Source organism: Oryctolagus cuniculus, chromosome 8 (assembly GCF_051225735.1).
Source record: "Oryctolagus cuniculus isolate XC-2025 breed Fujian yellow rabbit chromosome 8, ASM5122573v1, whole genome shotgun sequence".
In the NCBI taxonomy this organism is placed as follows: domain Eukaryota; kingdom Metazoa; phylum Chordata; class Mammalia; order Lagomorpha; family Leporidae; genus Oryctolagus; species Oryctolagus cuniculus.
In genome coordinates, this window is record NC_142874.1 from 127134816 (window position 1) to 127155245 (window position 20430).

The window sequence follows — 20430 nt, forward strand, 5'->3', positions numbered from 1 at the left end:
TTTCAGGATCTTCATTGCCATGCATACACTGATTAGCCTCATGTATCTCTGGGCAGTCCCCTTCCATTACTGACATGAGTAGACACAGCTATTCACATGATGTCATCCCATGGATATACCTTGCAGATGATTCAACTTTAATATATCCAAACCTGAACTGCTATTTATTTCTATCCCACTAAAGTTCATGCCACTAGTGTTGCCTAGTCCCATCAAGGGCATCACTTACAACCTAGTTGCTCAAGAAAGAAATCTGGAGCAGTAATCTCACAAGGTTTAGGAAGGTCCCAAGATGTGAAACTCTCAAAATACAGAAAGCAGATGCTATGATTCGTTCACCTTCATCTAGTCATTTCCTACTCATAGTTCAGGTCTAAGATGAAATGACCCTTTTCTGTCAATGCTACCCCAGACACTTTTATTATGAAACTTTTTGAGTATCAACAACATCATGAAAATAATAAACAAATACATGCCTTCTATCAAATATCCATATTTGTCTAAGAAACATGTTGTATTTTTAGACCTTAATTTAAGAAATAAAAATTCAAAAATATGATTGAAGTCATCAATGTATCTCACCACAGTGCCATTCCCTTCTCCTACCACTAGCTTTTATTCAATTAAAACTTTAGGGCCGCCACTCTGGCTCACTAGGTTAATCCTCTGCCTGCAGTGCCGGCACCCCGGGGTTCTAGTCCCAGTCGGGGCACCGGATTCTGTCCCGGTTGCTCCTCTTCCAGTCCAGCTCTCTGCTGTGGCCCTCTGTTCTGTTTTACCTGTATATGAATATATACACAACTGACATATAGGATTGTTTTGAATGTTTTCCAACTGCATGTAAATTGTATTGTCCAGTGTCTTTCTATAAATTTGTTCAAATTATTTTTATGTTAAAAATAAACTAAACCTAAGCTTATTCACTTTTAACTGTGGCACATTTGTTTATTATATTGTTATTGTATAAACTTACCACAGCTTATTCATTCAACATTTGCCTTGTATTAATATTTTCTAGCTTTTGAATTCCACATAATCCTATGATGAATATTCTTTCCATGTATAACATGAGAGAGTTTCTCAAAAGTATATACCTAGAAGTGAAATTTCTAGATTTCTCCAAAGAGGCTGTGGAAATTTTCATTTCAATCAACAGTGTCTGAAAGACACTATTGCTCCACATCTTCACTAATATTTGGTATAGTAAAGCTTTAATTTCATTCTTACCAGTCCAATGGCTGCAATAAGCTACTCTTTAGTTTTACTTCATTAATAGTATTGCATATAGGTTCTGGAGCCAAATTGTTTAAGTTCATATTCTAGTGCTGATTCTTATTAGCTGTGTGACCATTGATAAATTACTTAGCTTTAATGGTGCCTCTGTTTTCTTTTGATAATAACAGGATTATTGTGAAGATCAAATGAATTAATTGGCATAACATATTTAGTCCTGTCTGAGCATTATTAATACTGTTTATCACTCAGTAAAGACACATCAGCTTTGAATTACATATTCATTTTTTGTTTTTTTCTATTGTTTCTTAGTATCTTTCCAATGTATTTGTAGGAGTAGTGTATTTACAGTAGGTACATCTCTCCATTTTCTGAGTTCCAAATATATTCTCCCTACATATGGTATATTTTTCATCTTTGCTTATAGCATCTTTTATTGTGGAAAAGCAATTTTAAAGTATATTATTTAAGGTAGAATTGACAGGACTGTATTTTAAATGTGAAGAAGAAAGGGAGTATGTATGTATATACTCTCCCATATTTTCTTTTTAAATCCTTAAATTTTCACTATTCATATTCAGGAGTTAAGTTTATGTACAGTGTATAGTGGATGTTGGATTTAATTTTTTCCATTTGAATCATTTTCCTTGAGATGTGTGATATAATTTTTTTTTTTTTTTTTTAAATGTTGTACATCTTTTTTTTTTTTTTTTTTTTTTTTTTTTAACTTTTATTTAATGCTTATAAATTTCCAAAGTACGACTTATGGATTACAATGGCTTTCCCCCCATACCGTCCCTCCCACCCACAACCCTCCCCTTTCCCACTCCCTCTCCCCTTCCATTCACATCAAGATTCATTTTCGATTATCTTAATATACAGAAGATCAGCTTAGTATACATTAAGTATGGATTTCAACAGTTTGCTCCCACACAGAAACATAAAGTGAAAAATAATAGATGATTTTTTAAAATGATGATGAAATCAGAGCAGACCTATTGTCATGTTTAATCCCAGTGAGAGTCAAGTTGGGAATTGATAATTTTTTTTTTTTTTTTTACAGAGGATCAGTTTAGTATGCATTAAGTAAGGATTTCAACAGTTTGCACCCCCATAGAAACACAAAGTGAAATATATTGTTTGAGTACTCGTTATAGCATTAAATCTCAATGTACAGCACATTAAGGATAGAGATCCTACATGAGGAGTAAGTGCACAGTGACTCCTGTTGTTGACTTTACCAATTGACACTCCTGTCTATGGCATCAGTAATCTCCCTATGCTCCAGTCATGAGTTTCCAAGGCTATGGAAGCCCTCTGAGTTCTCCGATTCTTATCTTGTTTAGACAAGCTCATAGTCAAAGTGGAGGTTCTCTCCTCCCTTCAGAGAAAGGTACCTCCTTCTTTGATGGCCTGTTCTTTCCACTGGGATCTCACTCACAGAGATCTTTTGCCAGAGTGTCTTGGCTTTCCATGCCTGAAATACTCTCATGAGCTTTTCAGCCAGCTCCGAATGCCTTTAGGGCTGATTCTGAGGCCAGAGTGCTAGTTAGGACATCTGCCATTCTATGAGTCTGCTGAGATTCTCACTTCCTATGTTGGATCACTCTCCCCTTTATTTACTCCATCGGTTAGCGTTAGCAGGTACTAGACTTGTCTATGTGCTCCCTTTGACTCCCAGTCCCTTCACCATGACCAACTGTGATCTGACACTGATCACCTGGAACAGTGAGATGGCATTGGTACATGCCACCTCGATGGGATTGAATTGGAATCCCCTGGTATGCTTCCAACTCCACCACTTGGGGCAAGTCAGCCTGAGCATGTCCCAAATTATACATCTCTTCCCTCTCCCATTCCCACCACCATGTTCAACAGGGATCACATTTCAGTTAATTTTTCAACACTTAAGAGTAACTGTGCATCAATTACAGATCTAAACCAGTCATATTAAGTAGAACAGATAAAAAAAAACTACTAAGAGGGATAATGTATTTAGTTGTTCATTAACAGTCAGGGCTATGCTGATCAAGCCACCATTTCCCATAGTGTCCACCTCACTCCAACAGGTTTCCCTCTTGGTGTTCAGTCAGTCGTCACCGATCAGGGAGAACATATGGTATTTGTCCCTTTGGGACTGGCTTATTTCACTCAGCATGATGTGTTCCAGATTCCTCCATTTTGTTGCAAATGACTGGATTTCGTTGTTTCTTACTGCGGTATAGTATTCTAAAGAGTACATATCCCATAATTTCTTTATCCAGTCTATCGTTGATGGGCATTTAGGTTGGTTCCAGGTCTTAGCTATTGTGAATTGAGCTGCAATAAACATTAGGGTGCAGACCTCTTTTTTGTTTGCCAATTTAAATTCCTTTGGGTAAATTCCAAGGAGTGGGATGGCTGGGTCGAACGGTAGGGTTATCTTCAGGTTTCTGAGGAATCTCCAGACTGACTTCCATAGTGGCTTGACCAGTTTGCATTCCCACCAACAGTGGGTTAGTGTCCCTTTTTCCCCACATCCTCGCCAGCATCTGTTGTTGGTAGATTTCTGCATGTGAGCCATTCTAACCGGGGTGAGGTGAAACCTCATTGTGGTTTTGATTTGCATTTCCCTGATTGCTAATGACCTTGAACATTTTTTCATGTGCCTGTTGGCCATTTGGATTTCCTCTTTTGAAAAATGTCTATTGAGGTCCTTGGCCCATCTCTTAAGTGGGTTGTTGGTTTTGTTTTTGTGGAGTTTCTTGATCTCTTTGTAGATTCTGGTTATTAACCCTTTGTCTGTTGCATAGTTTGCAAATATTTTTTCCCATTCTGTCGGTTGTCTTTTCACTCTCCTCACTGTTTCTTTTGCAGTACAGAAACTTCTCAATTTGATGCAATCCCAATAGTTGATTTTGGCTTTGACTGCCTGTGCCTCCCGGGTCTTTTCCAGAAATTCTTTGCCTGTGCCAATATCTTGAAGGGTTTCTCCAATGTTCTCTAGTAACTTGATGGTGTCAGGTCGTAGATTTAGGTCTTTAATCCATGTGGAGTGGATTTTTGTGTAAGGTGTAAGGTAGGGGTCTTGCTTCATGATTCTGCACGTGGAAATCCAATGTCTCAGCAAATTCAAAAGAATTAGAATCATACCATGCAGCTTCTCAGACCATAAAGGAATGAAGTTGGAAATTACCAACTCAGGAATCCCTAGAGCATACGCAAACACATGGAGATTGAACAACATGCTCCTGAATCAACAATGGGTCATAGAAGAAATCAAAAGAGAAATCAAAAACTTTCTGGAAGTAAATGAGGATAACAGCACAACATACCAAAACTTATGGGACACAGCAAAAGCAGTGTTAAGAGGAAAGTTTATATCAATAGGTGCCTACATCAAGAAATTGGAAAGACACCAAATAGATGAGCTTTCAATTCACCTCAAGGATCTAGAAAACCTACAGCAAATCAGACCCAAATCTAGTAGGAGAAGAGAAATAATTAAAATCAGAGAAGAAATCAACAGGATTGAATCAAGAAAAACATTCCAAAAAATCAGCCAAACGAGGAGCTGGTTTTTTGAAAAAATAAACAAAATTGACACCCCATTGGCCCAACTAACTAAAAAAAGAAGAGAAAAGACCCAAATCAATAAAATCAGAGATGAAAAAGGAAATGTAACAACAGACACCACAGAAATAAAAAGAATCATCAGAAATTACTACAAGGACTTGTATGCCAGCAAACAGGGAAACCTATCAGAAATGGATAGATTCCTGGACACATGCAACCTGCCTAAATTGAACCAGGAAGACATTGAAAACCTAAACAGACCCATAACTGAGACAGAAATTGAAACAGTAATAAAGGCCCTCCCAACAAAGAAAAGCCCAGGACCAGATGGATTCACTGCTGAATTCTACCAGACGTTTAAAGAAGAACTAACTCCAATTCTTCTCAAACTATTCAGAACAATCGAAGAAGAGGGAGTCCTCCCAAATTCTTTCTATGAAGCCAGCATCACCTTAATTCCTAAGCCGGAAAAAGATGCAGCACTGAAAGAGAATTACAGACCAATATCCCTGATGAACATAGATGCAAAAATCCTCAATAAAATTCTCGCCAATAGAATGCAACAACACATCAGAAAGATCATCCACCCAGACCAAGTGGGATTCATCCCTGGTATGCAGGGATGGTTTAATGTGCGCAAGACAATCAATGTGATACACCACATTAATAGACTGCAGAAGAAAAACCATATGATTATCTCAATAGATGCCGAGAAAGCATTTGATAAAATACAACACCCGTTCATGATGAAAACTCTAAGCAAACTGGGTTTGGAAGGAACATTCCTCAATACAATCAAAGCAATCTATGAAAAACCCACAGCCAACATCCTATTGAATGGGGAAAAGTTGGAAGCATTTCCACTGAGATCTGGAACCAGACAGGGATGCCCACTCTCACCACTGCTATTCAATATAGTTCTGGAGGTTCTAGCCAGAGCTATTAGGCAAGAAAAAGAAATTAAAGGGATACAAATTGGGAAGGAAGAGCTCAAACTATCCCTCTTTGCAGATGACATGATTCTTTATTTAGAGGACCCAAAGAACTCTACTAAGAGACTATTGAAACTCATAGAAGAGTTTGGCAAAGTAGCAGGGTATAAAATCAATGCACAAAAATCAACAGCCTTTGTATACACAGACAATGCCATGGCTGAGGAAGAACTTCTAAGATCAATCCCATTCACAATAGCTACAAAAACAATCAAATACCTTGGAATAAACTTAACCAAAGACGTTAAAGATCTCTACGATGAAAATTACAAAACCTTAAAGAAAGAAATAGAAGAGGATACCAAGAAATGGAAAAATCTTCCATGCTCATGGATTGGAAGAATCAATATCATCAAAATGTCCATTCTCCCAAAAGCAATTTACAGATTCAATGCAATACCAATCAAGATACCGAAGACCTTCTTCTCAGATCTGGAAAAAATGGTGCTGAAATTTATATGGAGGCACAAGAGACCTCGAATAGCTAAAGCAATCTTGTACAACAAAAACAAAGCCGGAGGCATCACAATACCAGATTTCAGGACATACTACAGGGCAGTTGTAATTAAAACAGCATGGTACTGGTACAGAAACAGATGGATAGACCAATGGAACAGAATTGAAACACCAGAAATCAACCCAAACATCTACAGCCAACTTATATTTGATCAAGGATCTAAAACTAATTCCTGGAGCAAGGACAGTCTATTCAATAAATGGTGCTGGGAAAATTGGAGATGTGTGATATAATTTATGTTATACATTGCGTCATATAAATGTCAGTCTGCTTGCTGATGATGAATTTTGTTCTTTCCTATCAAACAATAATTATGTAATTCAAACAAAATCCACCACTAGGATTTTCTGATTCTCCTTGCTCCATATATTTTATTTTTTTACAGCTCTATAGTAAGTTTTTTTTTAAACTTTTATTTAATGAATATAAATTTCCAAAGTACGATTTATGGATTACAATGGCTTCCCCCCCATACCGTCCTTCCCACCCACAAACCTCCCCTTTCCCACTCCCTCTCCCCTTCCATTCACATCAAGATTCATTTTCGATTATCTTAATATACAGAAGATCAGCTTAGTATACATTAAGTATGGATTTCAACAGTTTGCTCCCACACAGAAACATAAAGTGAAAAATAATAGATGATTTTTTTGTTTTTGAGAATATATTATTAGCCGTCTATATGCTTAGAATAATCATATCTTCCTAATGAATCATTTATTTAATCTGGGTATTTTACTACTCTTTATTCATAACTAATGATTTTTTTTCAATCCTAAAGCCTTAAATATTAAAATCTCTTATTCTGGCATTAATATTGCTGCATTGGCTTTCTTGAAGTTATTTGCTTACTATATTTTTATCCACTTTTTTTTCAAAATGTATGTGTGCTTACAGGTTAGATATTTCTTCTTCAACAAGCAAATAGCTAGATTTAATTTTTATTACATTCTGACCATATTTGCCTTTAACTGACAACTTTATTGACATATTACTTTATGACATAGCTTCGGAGTTGCTCCTTTCATATTCTTTTGCTTTCTCCTACTTTTTCTATGCTTCCTTTTTTTTCTGTCTTGCTTTCTTCTGGATGGCTTTTTTTTTTCATTTTCTTTCACTAATTCAAAAGTGGTACATTCTATTTCTATTACTTCAGTTATTGCCCTTAAAATGTAAACAAGAGTTGGCTTAAACCGTTACCCTCCTTCCAAATAATACAGGAAACATGGAACTTTTGTTCATGTCATTACTCATGACGTTTTAGTTCCACCTTGTTTCTAATGTCTTCAGGTTAGTCATTATAATTACTACCCACACTAGCGAATATAATAGTGTAGGTAATAATTACAGCCATAGCTTGTCATTTTCTTTGTTTCCTCTTTCTTCTTACACTTCACACTGTCCTTCTGAGTTCAATTTCCTTCATACTAAAGCACTTACTTAATAATTTTTTGTTAAGAGTGCATGAGTAATAATTTCTCTTCTTGTTTGGTTTTGGTCTGAAAAATGTCCTTTTTTTATTCTCAAAAAAAGTTTAATGGATATAAAAATCTTAAGTTAACAACTGTCTTCTCTCAGCATTTTGAAGATGTAATTATATATGATCTTCCATTGCTGCTATTGAGAAATCTCTTGTCAGTCAACATGTTCTTCGGTAGCTGGCTTTTATTGTTTGAAAATTTTTCTCTTTCTCTTTGAAGTTCAGTTTAATTTTTATGCATTTATAGGTGAATTTTCTTTTAATTTATCCATTTTTGATGTGTTTCAGATTCATTGTGACATGAAGTTTCACATCTTCAACAATTGCTAATAATTTTCATTTTCTCTTTAATATCACTGTGTTTTTGTGTGTGTGCTTTTCTTTAGCATTGCTTTTTATGCATTGAGTTTTCTTGTGTCTCTTAACCTGTATTTGATCCTTTTTCATCTTTTTACTCCACATTAAAGCCTGTGTAATTTCTTCATCTTAACCTTTCAGTTAACTAATTTCCCTTCAGCTTTGACTAACATTCTGTGTAACCCATTTATTGAGTTTTCAATTTCAAAGAGTTTTTCCTGCCAGTAAATCCCATTTATTTCTTTTGAGAACTTGCTTGGTCTCTTTTGATAATATTTTATGCTATTATCATATATATGATTTCTTCATTTATATCATTAGCCATTTCACATATACTTATTTACCCGTGAATTCTGTTATGTGAACTTGTTGCAAATACTCTTCTTGATCTTTTGTCTATAGCTCATAATAGATCTTTTCCCACTGGAATTGTACACCCACCTTTAATCCCACTCTCCAAGTAGGATCCTCTGCAGCCTGGATTCAGCATACATTCTTCAGAACATTTGCTTCCTCCTCTTCAGGAATCAGCAGTACAAGGACAAATTATTTCTTTAATTAATTTCCTAGCTTAAAGTTCTTGGGAATATGCAAGTTTTAATGTAAATTCAATCATATAGCAAAAGCTGATTAGGAATTATCAGAAGAGAATTCTTTTTTTATCATAAGCTTCTTTTTCTTTTATAAGATGGTGAGTTTTTTTTTTTCCTAACTCATACTTTCACTGGGAATTTAGTGTTTTCAGATTCCTGTTTTTAAGTCAAAACCACAAGTCAAACTCCCTATTTTGCACTAGCCTAGGGCCCATCTCCAATTTCATGCAAATAACAAATGGAAACCTGCTAAATATTCTAGTCTTTATCATATAACATTAACATTCTTAATTTTTGGCCTCCAGAAATTTTCCTTACTTTCAATGTGAATTCAGCTTTACATTTGAAACGGAATCTATATTTTATCTACCATTTCTGGTTGTCTCATGAAAAAGTTTTTTTTAATTTTTAATTATTTAGGCTTCCCTGTTGCTACAGATGGAAGTTGTAATTATTTTCTCAGTGTCTGTTTTTCCAACTGAACTACCTATAAGAACAGCAACTATGAAACTTTATCACAGCTAACTACCAAAACTTAGAATATCAGGACAAAAAGGTGTTCATTTAATATGTTAAATAAATATTACATTATTATCTGCAATAAATTAAGTCAGAACTGACCATTGAGATGAAAGTAAGGGGCCAAAAGGGCCAATGTGCTTTTTCAGAAAAGAGGACCAACAATGTGTGATGGAGGAAGTGGGGTAGGTGCTAAACTACATGGGAGAAAGTGGAATTTAAGTGGATTTTATATAAATAAAATCTTTAGTGAAGCTAGCAAAATTCATTGTGAGGAATGCAGTTTCTGTGGTTAATTGAAATGGGAGATAAACTCTTAAGGTAGGACTACAAAAATCAAAATAGCTGTTTTATCCAGATGAATAGATCTAGATACCAGAAAAACAACATGAATTACATAAATTTGAAACTTTGTCATTTAATAATTTTATTTAAAGAGATTATTTTTAGATAGCAAGTCTAATAATAGCTAATACCTTATAAAGCATTCATTGTATGCTATTCACTTTTCTCAAAATTTTGTGCATATTAATTCATATAATCTTCATTCTAACCCATTTTACATATGAGGAGACTTAGATACAGGGAAATTAAAAAACGGGTCCATTGTCATGGCACAGTGGGTTAAGCTAAACCTTGCAATATGGTATCCCATATTGGAGTGCCAATTCAAGTCCTGGTTGCTCTCCTTCTGATCCAGCTTCTTGTTAATGTGCCTAGAAAAGCAGTAGAAGGTGCTTGGGCCCCTGCTACCCATGTGGAAGACCAAAAGGAGTTCTTGGCTCCTGGCTTTAGCCTGGATCAGCCTTGGCCATTGAAGCCATCTGGAAAGTAAACCAGAGAATGGAAGATCTCTCCCCCCTCTCTCTCTCATCCCCTCTGTCATTCTGCCTTTCAGAAAAATAAATCTTTTTTTAAAAAAAAATGTTAAAAAGTGATCCCTGTTAGGAAATTGGAAAACATTATGTTGAGTGAAATAAGCCAATCCCAAAGGGAAAAATACCACTTGTTCTCCTTGATAGGTGACAACTAACTGAGCACCAAAAGGGAAACCTGTTAAAGTGAAAGGAACACTATGAGAAACAGTGACTTGATCAGCCCTCACCCTGACTGTTGATGAGCAGCTTAATATGTTATCCCTCTTAGTATTTTTTTGTTTGTTTGTTCTACTTAATACTTGTGGTTGAATACTGTAATCAATACACAATTCTTCTTAAGTGCTGAAACTTAACTGAAAAGTGATCACTGTTAAATATAAGCGTGGGAATAAGAGAGGGAAGAGATGTGCAATTCGGGACATGCTCAAGCTGACTTACCTCAAACAGTAGAGTTAGAAACATACCAGGGGATTCCAATTCAATCCCATCAAGGTGGCATGTACCAATGCCATCTCACTAGTCCCAGTGATCAATTTCTGTTCACAACTGATCGTAATGATAGGACTAAGAACCAAAGGGATCACAGAAACAAGAATAGTGTCTGCAAATACTAGCTGTTAGAATCAAAAAGGGAGCGAATGATCCAACATGGGAAGTGAGATACACAGCAGACCCATAGAATGGCAAATGTCCTAACAGCACTCTGGCCTCATAATCAGCCCTTAAGGCATGCAGATCTGGCTGAAATGCCCATGAGAGTATTTCAGGCATGGAAAGCCAAGACACTCTGGGAAAAAAAAAAAAAAAAACCTAAATGAAATATCTCTGTGAGTGAGATCCCAGTGGAAAGAATGGGTCATCAAAGAAGGAGGTACCTTTCTCTGAAGGGAGGAGAGAACTTCCACTTTGACCATGGCCTTGTCTAAATATGATCAGAGTCGGTGAACTCAGGGGGCTTTCATAGCCTTGGCAGCTCATGACAAGAGCCTAGGGTGATTACTGATGCCATAAACAAGAGTGTCAATTTGTAAAGTCAACAACAGGAGTCACTGTGCACTTACTCCTCATGTAGGATTTCTGTCCTTAGTGTGCTGTACATTGAGATCTAATGCTATAACTAGTACTCAAACAGTATTTTTCACTTTATGTTTCTGTGTGGGAGCAAACTGTTGAAATCTTTACTTAATGTATGCTAAACTGATCTTCTGTATATAAAGAGAATCGAAAATGAATCTTGATGTGAATGGAAGGGGAGAGGGAGTGGGAAAGGGAATGGTTGCGTGCGGGAGGGACGTTATGGGGGGGAAGCCATTGTAATCCATATTCTGTACTTTGGAAATTTATATTCATTAAATAAAAGTTAAAAAAAAAAAAAAGAAATTCTGAAGTGCACAAAAAAAAATGTTAAATAAAGTACCCTTGGGGCCAGTGCCGTGGCTCACTTGGTTAATCCTCTGCCTGTGGCGCCAGCATCCCATATGGGCTCCAGGTTCTAGTCCCGGTTGCTCCTCTTCCAGTCCAGCTCTCTGCTATAGCCCGAGAGGACAGTGGAGGATGGCCCAAGTGCTTGGGCCCCTGCACCTGCATGGGAGACCAGGAAGAAGCACCTGGCTCCTGGCTTCAGATCAGCACAGCGCCGGCCGTGGCAGCCATTTGAGGAGTGAACCAACAGAAGGAAGACTTTTCTCTCTGTCTATAACTGTAACTGTCAAATAAAAAAAATAAAGTACCCAAAGTCACACAGTAAAACCCTAAGGCATTCTGACTTCAGAGGCAGCTGTACTATATGGCAGGTATAGTATATACTGTGCATTAAAATGAAATTTGTGATATCATATTACATACACACACATTAGTATGTGATTCTGTTGTAAAGTTAAATTCTTCAGGTGAATTTTTCAAAAATGCTTCATCAGGGATATAAATAGGTATTATAAAAGGTATTATAATTATCTATTTTGTAAAATGTCCTTTTGAATTACAGGCAGGATAGTAATGGTGTGATAGCAGATGTTGTAATGAAATTCCGAGTCAGTAGAAACAACAATGGTGATGCAATGAAAAGAAGGGTTCAGGATGTTTTACAGCAAATGCTGAATAACTCTGGAAGCTTGGAAATAAACCCTTCAACTACGGTAACAGGCAAGTATCCTTTATACCACTTTATTTTAGTATATCTTTCAAACTTACTAATTAAAATTCACATGTTAGTTAAATGAGAGACTGACTTGTCCTTCTTTGGAAATAAATTTTATGAAAATGCATTAAAAATTAAATAGAATACGTAGCTATCTAATATAAACATTCTAAGATTTGAATAATAATTTAGTATTTGCATAATAAATTAAATCTACTAAAAAAATCATGATTAGTTATCCTTCCACCACTCCTCATGAGAGATATTGTTGTAAGAGACTTGATTTTTGGATATGCTATTGAATTGGTAAGTAGATGCTTGTGGTCACAGAACAATTTAATTAATGACTCACTTCACAGACTTCTTAATTTTCCTTTTTAACATTTATTCCGATAGAAAATTTGGAAATATTTGTGTAATTTTTGTATTGTTTGGCTTCATACTACTTTGTAAGATTCCAAAAAGTGAGAAATGGTATGACTTGTTCATTCTTCTGTCCTACCACTCAATGTCTATCAAACAATTGATAGTCAACAAATAATTGTTATGTAACTGAAAGAAATTTCTCAGGAAAGAACACTCCTCCAACTTTGTCATGTGCTACTGGCGTAATAAACTGTGATTTTGGTTGTTCTTACAGTGAACTGGCATGTACCTGTCAAGGTTATATTGGTTTTCAAAATATTCAAATGTTTTCCCATTCGTTGGTAATCACTGTATTAGGCCTACAGAGTTAGCCCTCATATCCTCCACATATTCCCATCCTCCGTCCTGGACTCCCAGCTCCTCCACCTGCAACTAAAGAGCTAATGCTTAGCTGAGCAAAGAACTCCAAGACACAGTTCCCACTGTATGGCCTGGCCATGTCTTGTCTGACTAGCTGATGCTCATGCACTAGTTTGTTAAACAGTTAATTACCTCTGATCCCATACATTAAGGAATCCTTCCCAAAGGCCTGATATTTGTTAAACACTGCACTAGACAATGTGAAGATAGAACACTATCATAAGAATGGTACCCATCTCCCAGAAACTCATAATGTACTTGAAGCAAAAGATGAATCAACACAAGATAGCAATCAAGAAGGCAGACCTGACTTAAGATAGCATATGATCAAGCAAAAGCAGTAACTACTGCAAGAATCCAGGGAAGGAGGAGACCAGAGTGTTTGGTATCACTCAGCAAAACTACATGAAGGAGAATGGACTCTGACTTTGAAAAACGAGTAGTATGTCCATATTTGAGATGAGAGAATTGCCAGAGTCCGAGAGCATGAAAAGAAGGGGCATGTAGTAAATATGATGTTTTGGCAGAACAATAAAGGGAGAGTCTTGTTGGAATGATTTGTATTGTCATCATCCTCATCATTCTCATCAATGAATTTATTTAACGAGCACTTAATATTTATAACACATAACTCTAAGTGCCTATATACATATTCCCTCTCCATTTTAATCCTTACAACTATCATATCCTATTGATACTTTTATTGTTCCCCCTTAGAAAAATTGGATAATTGCCCAGGGTCATACAGTCAGCATATGAGGAAGTCAGGATTCAAACTCAAGACTCTTATTCAAAGAGTGAAGAACAGTAGCCAGCTCTTTTAATTTTCTGCCTCCATAAAAAGGATGAATTTGTTCCACTGATGCTTGCAAAGGAAATGTAATATATAAACACTGTGAAATCTCTGATGGGAAATCACATCGTATAAATTAGTTTTAGGGAGCATGATAACCTGTTTTGAGAAGTTTATCTTAGAGGAAATAAAACGGATTTTTAATAAAAAAAAAATTTCAGGTATGAAAGGATACAACATTCATCTACATTTTCAGAAAAAAAAATAAGTCAGATGAAGTGAAGATAGATGAATAGAAAAAGCTCCAGAGTGGCAGCAGGTTACTTGCAGGTTATTTATTGGAAGGGTATTATAATGGTACAAATCTCAGTGGTTGAAAGTATAAAGTAGCAGCAAAAAAGATTTGGAGGATGGCACTAACTAAAAGGGTAGTGAAAAGACACAGACCCTGGAGACCAGTAAGATGCAGGAATGATGAACAGAGGAATCTGAAACAATTTCAGACTGCATGCTATTAGTGGAAGTGATGTCATTTTCTAAAGGAGGAAATATAAATGAAGAACAAATTTTGGAGGAGGTTTGGTCACACTGTTTGAGATGAGTATTGGACACGCAGAGAAAACCATGCTGTACACAGACGTTCAATCAGGATAAACAGACCTTCACCACCTCACACTGATGTAAGTTTCCTTTCCAGGAGCTGCCACCATTTCCCTAGGTGGAACACTTAATAGCTTTGCTGACTTTATTGCCCCACAAACATACTACACCTCCATGCATTTGAGCTCACAACATCTTCCATTTGTAATGCCTTTCCCCCCATCTGTGTGCCTGAAGATTTCCAGTTAGGTCTTCAAAACACAATGAAAATGTTATTTCCTCCAGATAGATAACTTCTGTGAATCTCTCTCAAGTAGCATTAGTTACTCTCTCCATTCTTCTTTCACTTTGTGCTTAAATTTATTTGAATGATTCCTTGATTTCTGTCTGTAAATAATGTGATGATAGTGCTCCTGTATTTTTCTGTTAAATCTACAGCACTGAGACTATTATCAGTAGAGTAATATACACACAAGGATACTTCAAAACGTTTTAAGAAAATGGAGTTAAAGGATAAGTTTATTTTTGGTGCAGTTTTTAAAATCCATGTTTAGATTTTTCATATATATTTTTCACAAACTTAATGAAGACCCTTCATATATATGATTTTGAAACTTCTTTATACCAAAATAAACTAATCTTTTAATTCCATTTTCCATGAATTTTTTGAAGTACTCTGGTATATATCTATAGCTAATAATAGCCTCCGTCACATTGTATCTCATGTACATGTTTATGTTTTCCCATCAAAACTGAATGAGAGATGAGATATATTTTTTTAAGATTTACTTATTTATTTGAAAGGCAGAGTTACAGAGGCAGAGGCAGAGAAAGAATGAGAATGAGAATGAGAATGAGAGAGAGAGAGTCTTCCATCCACTAGTTCACTCCCCAAATGGCCACAACGGTTGGAGCTGCGCTGATCTAAAGCCGGGAGCCAGGAGCTTCTTCCAGGTCTCTCACACGGGTTCAGGGGCCCAAGGATTTGGGCCCTCCTCTACTGCTTTCCCAGGCTATCGCAGAGAGCTGGACCAGAAGTAGAGCAGCCAAGACTCAAACCAGGGCCCATATGGGATGCCAACACTGCAGGAGGCGACTTTACCTGCTATGCCACGGCACCGGCCCCATAGACGAGATATCTTTTAGGTACTGGTGGGAAATTGGAGCACAAAAATCAGTGTTTATAAAAATAACTTGGGAGAAGCACAGAGATTTCTATGGTCCATGATTCAGAGATGCTTTCAACAGAAGCCTGGAAATCTGAAAACCCACACGACTCTGGCTGTCTGAATACTACTCATTAAGAAATCAAAATGAAATGATTTTCAGAGCATATGACTGATCTCATTCTCATTGTTTTAAAAATTCTAGAGATTACTGGCCAGGATACAGAAACCATCTTCACCCAACGTAAGTATTTGATTTTGTAAATAGAGTTTGGCAAAATATAAGGCATCTGAGTACTACCCTTCACATCTTTTGCCAAGAAGTGTTTGTGAAGTTGATGCCTTTATGCTGAGTGATGATTATTGAAACAAGACTCTGCTGGTTCCACTGGTTCAGGGAGTGATGCTCAAGGTTTTTCCTCTTTCCAAAAAAGGGATGAAGTAACAACAGAGTTCTACCCAGTCTGTTCTCAAGATTGGCCTCATGAAAATTTTCCTGACAGCTTTACGAAGCTTTTACTGCCCTGGTACTATGGTGGCATTTCTGTAGACTTGTAAACCATGTTTGATGACACCACTTACATGGCTTCTCCTAACCACCAGAATGGCTTGCTTAGTTGTGGTTTCAGGTTAATCATAAGGTATAGTAAAAAAAAAAAAAAATCCTGTCAGCTTGGGATCTATAATCTGAAGGGAAAATCACTATTATCCAGTGTCATCATTCTACACACTCTGAGGCAAGGCTACCAGCAACGCAATCCCTGGAATACAGTAGTTTACTTCTGTGACCACTAAAATGCAGATGGAAATTAGTTCAATGTACCTGGACAGCTGGCCTGCCTCAATACTTCAGTGATTTTACAAGAAGATGCTACCCCATGGGTGCTCTTACAAATTTAACCCATGCTTATTCTGAATGAAAACAGGCTTAAATGAATTTGTTTGGAGGATGAATCAAAGGAACCACTACTGCCTGTATATTTTCAGCAGCAGTTGGGTCACCCCTCCACCTGGAGAACTGGCGAGAAAAATACCTTGGGTGCTTGTGCTTTCAGGTGGTTCCCTACTGAAGCAGAGCACTCCTTGAGAGCCAAACCCCCAATAGAAAGTGTTGGCAGTGATCACCTCTAACTTCTAAACAAGAGAAAAACATCATGAAAACAGGTGTTGAGAGGATTTAGGGTTGGGTGAAGGGTCCATCCCAGCCCATACTGGCTCTGGCCTTTGGCGTGTTCATGGGCTTTTTACGACATTTAAATAAACCTCATTTAGGTGTCAGAAACCCTCAGTCCCATTCCAGAATATTCTGTGGCCTTAGAGCAACTGTATTACAATGGTATTTTTGATCGCACAGTCAATTCTGGAGGTGGGCTGGCAGTTCTATGATGAACTGCAATACCACTAAGGAGTCTTCTTGACTTGTTTCCTGGCATGGAACTGAGAGTCAACATTTCCAACAAGCTCCCAGGAGGTGTACAAGGTGTACATGCTGCAAGCCCACAGATCACCCTCTGAATACCAAGGCTATGGAGAAGACCAAGGAGTCTGTGGCCTAAGCTGGCACATCCAACCCTGACCTATGTTAACCCCGACTCATGAGAAATTCTAGAAAACTCTGAAGCTGTTTTAAAATTTGAAGTCCACATGCCAAATAAACTCAGAAATGTTCTCTAAAAATCAGTCTATAGGCAATAGCAGTCATAAGTATAACCTAAAAATATAATGATCACACTTTTGGAAAATCTCACATACCCTGGAGAAGAGTACATCAGAGACTTAAAAGTCATCCGTGGTGGGGAAATTGCAGAATCTCACAAATGTGAATGAATCTCCATGTTCTCTCCATGCTAAAGCTGTTATTACTCTTTATCGCAATAGAATGTGGGGCCCGTCCAGACCTAATAACATTGTCTGAAGAGAGAATCATTGGAGGCACCCAGGCTGAGGAGGGAGACTGGCCCTGGCAAGTCAGTCTCCAGCTCAACAACGCTCACCACTGTGGAGGCATTTTGATCAGTAACACGTGGATCCTGACAGCAGCTCACTGCTTCCGGAGGTGAGGCCACTGCTTGCTACCATCTGAGAATGGTTAGGACAGACAAGTGCATAAAGATCCCACCCAAAACCCCCAGGACTGAATATAATTCGATGGGGTCAGAAAAAAACCCATTGCAAAAAAAATGGGTCTTTTCTTTTTATTCAAGAGTGTAAAAACCCTTTCCTTTAGCTTGCTCATTTTCTTATATTTCACCCCTTGAGATGACAGCATATGTCATGACAAGACAAAAAGATTTATAGGACAGAATGTTTCCTTTAAGTCCTGTCTATGAAATCTTAGGAAACTTACTGAATCTCCATATACCTATTTTTTTCCAAATTAGGGACAATGTTATTACCTAAGCAAGAACTTCAAAAACTTCTTGAAAAAATGAATGTAAAAGATAATTCTATTTTGGGGCAAAAATAGTTTTTGAGATCCATGCAATTTTTCATTATGAACACCTTCCATGAAATTTTTGAAGACCCCTGTATGCAACAGATTTCAAATATTTTGCAATGAAATAAACCTATCATTAAATCCCATTTTCCATGAACTTTTGAAGTAACCTCATGTGTCTTGGTGTTATTGACAGAAGTAAGTACACTAATGTAAATATATGTTCAGTGTGAACAAAAATGAATTGTTGTGGAAGATTTGTATATGACATCATGGAAGCTGCTAAATAGGCTGACGGCTGATCTAGAGTCTGCCCACTTGCCACTGTTATTTGCTCAAAAAGCTGTTGAATAGCTATGATGAACACAGTATTGTATATTACAAAAGTTACTAATATAAATAAAACGCCACCCTAGCCTACTTTCAGGGAATGTACATTCTAAAGTTGGAGGCAGAATACACAGCAAACGATCATTTATATAAAGTAGCATAAACAAAATGAATTCAGGCAACTTACAAGCATTCTTTATGGACGTGACTAATGACTATTACTAACACTAGGATGATAAGCTGCCCATGGAGATCAGGTTGCATTAACCAGTCCCACTGGTAAAAAGAAAAGGCCATACTTTTTGTAACAGAAGAACTTTAGACATAAGCATGATTAAGCCTTACTGGTTTCTGATCTATCTTATTATTGGAGCATCCTAGTCTCCACCAATTTTTGGGTACTAAACTCAAGAAGTTAACCCAGAAAGATGATACTGAACTCACGTGTGCCCCAACCATAGCCACTGTCTTCTCAGATTCTTTCAATAATCCATCACCATCCAAAATCCAACCTCTTTGTCACATACTGAAAGCTTCCATAGTGAAATGAATCCAAAGTCATTTTTCAAAATTTTGGCTTTAGCCAGGATAATATTACCTCTTTCCTTGGAGTCTGCCTACACTCTTCACCTGCTCAATCTGCTGCTTCCCCTGAAATATTAATATCCTTTCCAAATCTCCATTTCTTCCTCTTGGAATATTGTAAAATCTTCACAGGTTCTAAGTGCTTTTCAGGTTTGAAGGCACCACCTTATAATACAGTGCCTATCACAAAACTGTTTGTTAAAGTAAGAGGGACTAAAGGTTAACAAAATGAGTGTACAGTTTCTGAACCAAAGTTTTAAGAAAACCCAAATGATTCTAAGTCTTTCTTATGGCTGTCTTATAATTCAATATTTTATAGGCAGTGAATAAATTTGAAATTTATCATAAAATATACTGTTGGGATTATGCACTTTCTGATTTAGACTAAGAAGTTTATTGCTGTATCATAGATAATACAAGAAACAACATTCACAAATATATTTTGACCTTCATTGACACCTGAAATACCTAAGTACAAGGATGGCACCAATTTATTTTGATCATACTCTTCGTGTGGGAAGCAAAAATGCAAATTCTTGGACTTGGAAGGCCCTTACGATGACCAAGAATACAATATCAATAATACTGGATTCTAAGCACTAATCCTAACCACCAAAGGCTAAGTGAAGGATGACAATATAATGAAAGCCAAAATTATAAATATCATCAACAATTACTAAAGAAACCCAAGGGTGCCGGATTCTGTCCCAGTTTCTCCTCTTCCAGTCCAGCTCTTTGCTGTGGCCCAGGAGTGCAGTGGAGGATGTCCCCTTGGGCCCTGCACCTGCATGGGAGACCAGGAGAAAGCACCTGGCTCCTGGCTCCGGATCAGCACAGCGCGCTGGCTGCAACACGCCAGCCATAGTGGCCACTTGAGGGGGTGAACCAACAGAAAAAGGAAGACCTTTCTCTCTGTCTCTCTCTCTCTCACTGTCTAACTCTGCCTGTTAAAAAAAAAGAAAGAAAGAAAGAAAAAGAAACCCATGAAACATCTTTGAATTTTGCCACCACAAATCCTTCTAATTATTACCATTTTTGAGCCATTAGAGCTGACAGACTACGTGATCAATTTATTGGCATCCTCACTCAAGATCTACCCGTCATTGAGAACCATCAATGAGGATTTGTTTAGGGCATTACCAGCCTACATTAAGAGCCACAGAAGTGATGTTGCCCTATATAAAGAATTATTGAATTGTCACCTCCTCTATGAAGCCTTCCCTGATATTTTTATCTCTCCCTTGTGTTCCCACAGAAATTTGCTTATCTGTTTTTCACAGTACTACTTATGGTTTAGGTTAGTTCTCTTGTCTCCATCAGCTTCGTCCACTAGTGTACTGAACTCCTCAAGGATAAAGACCATAAATATTTTTATTTTTATTTCCAGAGACTCATACTGTTCCTTACACAAAGTAGACATGTAGTGATGGCTTGTTGAACTATAATTAATGAATGTATTAGCTACCTTTATT

The 20430-nt window shown here is 37.1% G+C and overlaps 1 protein-coding gene across 1 annotated transcript in view; it reads left to right on the forward strand.

The window, feature by feature from the left end:
- TMPRSS11D (transmembrane serine protease 11D) overlaps positions 1 to 20430 on the forward strand; it is a 66927-nt gene that overhangs the window by 36351 nt on the left and 10146 nt on the right. Inside the window, exons 5-7 of the mRNA XM_017347526.4 lie at positions 12109 to 12266; positions 15812 to 15850; positions 17485 to 17662. Of these exons, the coding sequence (XP_017203015.1) occupies positions 12109 to 12266; positions 15812 to 15850; positions 17485 to 17662 (375 nt within the window). The remainder of the gene's footprint in view (positions 1 to 12108; positions 12267 to 15811; positions 15851 to 17484; positions 17663 to 20430) is intronic.